Below are 4,366 nucleotides of genomic sequence, written 5' to 3'. Positions count from 1 at the left end.
GGTTTCCTTGTGTAGCTCTCGCTGTCCTGGAACTCACTCTGTAGATGAGGCTGGCCTCAAACTCAGAGGTTACTCACTTACCTTTGCCTCCCAAATGCTGGGATTAAAGGCGTGTGCCACCACTGCCCAGCTACCCTACTTTTATGTAGAACATTATGCTACTCTAGTATATTTGAAAGTCACATTTATTTAATGTGTACACGTGTGTGTGCTTGAATGTATGTAAACATGGACATGTGCCACAGTATACGTGTGTTACTTGTGGGAGTCAGTTCTCTCCTTCTACCATGTGGGTCTTGGGGATGGAACTCAGGTCATCACACTTGGTGGCAAGAGCCTTCATCTCCAGAGTTGGAATTATAGTTGTGGTATTTTCATTTATGTTGCATGCTGGGTAAGCTTTCTATAACTGAGAAATAAGCCCACCAGTGAAGGTGGCCTTAGTATAGCAAAATATGCTGTATGCTTGGAGTGTGCTTGGCTGGACAGAGCCTGCTTCTGGGAAGAGGAAGATTCCTGCTACTCCAGGAAACCAAGCAGAGGTTTGCTTGCTTGCCACCCTGGAAGGCTGCAGAGACCAGAGTGGAGTTGTATGCTGCCTCTGACAGACCCTTTTCCTGTTATCTCATTCTGCCTTGGGTCTTTCACTAGGAATGACTTTACTCCCTCTCTGTTAGTTCTCCTGCTATGACCACAGGAAGGCCCAAACCACCCTGCATCTTCTCTAAATAAAAACAGAAGTTTAGCTAACTGCTGCCCACATCTGGGTTCCTGTGGAGGCAGAGGGATCAGTAGTTAAGGGCTTATATCCAGCCCTAGCCAGGAGGCACTCAGGCAGAGGACGTGGCATTGAGATCTCTAGCCTGCCTCATGGGCTTTTATAAGATCCTAGTGCTCAGCTCAGCTTGGACTGACTTGTCTGCCTCTCTGGCTACCTTCTAATGCTCAGCTTCTTACAGGGGCATGTGCTGGCTCTGGTTGCCTTTTATACTTTGAAAACTTCTCTTTTTCTTCCTTCCCCTTCCTTCTGCTCTCTTTCCCTATTCCCTTCTCTTCCTTCTTTCTGCCCCTTTTCCTTCATCTTCCCTTCCCTCTCCTACTCTTCTTTCTTCTCCCACTCTCTCTTCTCTTTCCTGTTTCTTCCCCTTTCTTCCTCCTCTTCTTCCTTCTTCTCTCTTTCTTCCTCCTTCTTTCCTTTTTCTCCTCCCCTTCATTCTCTCTTCCTCCAATTTTCCCTCTCTCTTTCCTTCCTCACCCTTTCCTCTTTCTGCTTCTTTCTAGCCTCCTCTTTCTCCCGTGACTTCCTCTTCTTCCTCCTCGTCTTCCTTGTCCACCCTCCTTCTTTGTTTTCTTATAGTATTAATTGATGCAAGATCTCTTTATGCTACTCAGGCTGTTCTCAAACTCATCATTTGGTTACTTTGCCTCCCTCCCAAGTGTGGGAGTTACAGTCAAACTGTATTCCAGAATACCCACCTATTTTGTTTTTGAGATATTGCTTTGGCTGTGATGTCCAGGCTGGATTCAAATTCCAGGGCTGAAATGATCTTCCCACCTCAGCCTCCCAAGAAGAGTATAGGTGCACTCCAAGATAATGGTGTTTGTGTCTTTCTCTTTCTCTCTCCCCTTTTTCTTCCTGCTTTCCTTCTTCTTAAACACTTTTTTAAATTACATCTGTTTATTTGTGTGTGTGTGTGTGTGTGTGTTTGTGCACATGCCACAGTGCACATGGGGAGGCGATAGGACAACTGGTAGGAGTTGGTTTGTCTCCTTCCAGCATGTGGATTCTAGGGCTGGTTGGCTTTCAGCCTATCAGAGACACCATCCCAGGTTTAGGGAGAGATCCTGCCTCAGAAGAATAGCTGGAGAGTGATAGCAGAGCAAGTGTGATACCTCTTGACTTCCACGGGCATGCATAGGTGGGTATATGAATTCACTACACACACACAGATACACACATGTAAATAATAATAAAAACAAATCTTTAAAAGTGATGTATCAGGAATTAACACCATATATTGCTCTCACTGAGGACTCAACTTTGGTTCTTAGCACCCACATGTAGAGATTCACAGCTGCCTGTCACTCCAGCTCCAGGGAGATCTGATGCCTCTGGACTCTGCTGGCACCTGCACCCATCCCCATTCACACATATAGACACACATACATACACAAAATTAAATATTATTTTTTTAGAACGTAAAAAAAACCTGGGAGGAGATGAGGGAGGGGCCACAGCTGGGATACAAATTGAATAAATTGTAATAAATGAGAAGGTCTGAGGAAGGACACTCCAGGCTAATGTCTTGCTTCCACATCCACATCCACCTAAGTGCCCACATGTGCACATGTGCATGCACACAGACACACACACATTAATTCCAAACACATGAAAACTTAAGGGTGCCCTCAGACCACAGAAGATGAACAGGAAATGTGAACAGGTGAAAAGTGACAAGCACAGTGGATGGCTGTAAAATTGGATGGGAGGTGGAGAGATGACGAGTGGCCAGTAATGAACGACCAGTTGTGTGGGAGGACCTGATGTGCAGACGGGCAGGCACAATTCACATGAGCCTTGGTTACTTCTCATTTGTTCTTCTTATTACTATTTTATTTTGAATGATTTTTGTGTATGATTGTGTGTGTGTGAGAGAGGGTGGGAAAGAGAGCGCATGTGTACCATGGTGCACTTGTGCACTTGTGGTGGTAAGAGGTCAGACTTGAGCGTCGGTCCTCACCTTTCATTTTGTTTGAGACAGGAGTGTTTTGTTGTCCTGCCCCTATGTCTGTTTTCACAGCAAGCTCTTTAACCACGTTGCCAGCTCTTCAGCTCCTACCTGCTGATTTTCTGAGCCACAAGCTTGGCCAGTGGAACTCTATGGTCACACATTTCTCTCTTTCTAGGTACATCTTTCCTACTGTCTTCCTCTGGACCTGAGATTATTGCACAGCTCTTGCATAGGCTGATCTTCTGGGGGTAAGGAAAATTCTTTGGAAGGAACTTGTGTCCTCCGAAGGGACGGCTCTTAATCACATCTCTATGATGACTGGGGTGTTCTTAAGCCATATCAAGACTAAGCCTCATTTGACACCCTCCCTCCCCAGCAATTTTTTCTTTATTGCATCCCTCTATGGATCCATACACATCCCCTGCCCAATTCTTGGTCCATCTAACCCTCCAGTGGAGCTGGTAGATACAGAACCAGTCAGAGGGATGGGAGTCATTTGGGTCAGCCTCCTGTCTCTACTCTAAGATTTTTTTTTTTTTAAATCTTCCCCAGGTGCTGAGGAAACTATGAGTGTGGATAGCTTGGGCCTACTCAACATATCTCAGGGTCACAGCAATGTACTCTGGGGTACTCGCAGGGGTCCAACCTTGCGCCGGCAGAGGGAATTTATGCCAGAAGAGAAGAAGGACACAATTTACTGGGAGAAACGGAGAAAGAACAACGAGGCAGCCAAGCGGTCTCGGGAAAAGCGACGTCTCAATGATGTGGCCATTGAAGGCAGACTGGCCATGTTGCTGGAGGAGAATGCTGTACTAAGGGCTGAGCTGCAAGCACTCAAACTTCGATTTGGCCTTTTGCCTTCCTTATGTGGTTCCCGGATGTTGCTATGGAAATCTTCCAGGACTGGGGACTCTCATTCAGGGGCTGACTCATTCTTACCTTTGCCTGGTAACCATGGCTGCCTGTTCAAACCCTATGCTGTGGATTCTGGGATTCCAGGCTGCTCAGGCTGTCTGGTGGCTCAAGGGTGTGAGGGCTTAGCTGCTTCCCCCAGGTTCTTGCAGGAATCACAGCCTCTATTTCCCCGGATAGTTGACAGGACCTTACACACTTCCTTCCCAGCTGCTATCTTTGGTTGCCATTTCCTAGATGGGCATGTGAGGGACAGACCAGAGCTAAAGCCTTGTTGTGGTCTGTTGTCATCTGTGCCCACTGGATCCTGTGCGCCCTCAGATATATCAATGACATCCCCTGAGAATTCTCTGGGATTTTCTCCTGGTATGACCTGCCCTGTCCCAGGTGACAGGTCTGAAGGTCTGGCTCAGATTTCCCTGCCTCACAAGCTCCGCATCAAATCCCAAGCCTCAAGTAGGTTATGTTGAGGTTGTGAGGTTGGCCAGGGAAGCCCCTGAGAGCTGTCTCTACCTGCAAAGGTATGTTTAGAGCTGAACACAGGTTTCTATAAGGGACGGGTGTTTGTTTTTATTTTTACAGGTGATTTTAAGGATTTTTTTTTTTAAATTTTGTATACAATGTTCTCTGTGTACACCTGCACGTCAGAAGAGGGCACCAGATCTCATTACAGATGGTTGTGAGCCACCATGCGGTTGCTGGGAATTGAAGTCATGACCTCT

General features: G+C 46.6%; 1 protein-coding gene across 1 annotated transcript; it reads left to right on the top strand.

Moving 5' to 3' along the window:
* The first annotated feature begins 3,298 nt into the window (after positions 1–3,298).
* Nfilz (NFIL3 like basic leucine zipper) lies at positions 3,299–4,114 on the top strand. Its single transcript, XM_055617863.1, has one exon. It carries the CDS (start codon positions 3,299–3,301, stop codon positions 4,112–4,114), a length of 816 nt encoding a protein of 271 aa, XP_055473838.1.
* Positions 4,115–4,366: the final 252 nt, after the last annotated feature.

The sequence above is a fragment of the Psammomys obesus genome, unplaced genomic scaffold (assembly GCF_907164565.1).
Source record: "Psammomys obesus unplaced genomic scaffold, mPsaObe1.curated_primary_1811, whole genome shotgun sequence".
In the NCBI taxonomy this organism is placed as follows: Eukaryota; Metazoa; Chordata; class Mammalia; order Rodentia; family Muridae; genus Psammomys; species Psammomys obesus.
The sequence above is the reverse complement of the archived record's forward strand: the minus strand, read 5'-3'. Positions and strand labels throughout refer to the sequence as shown.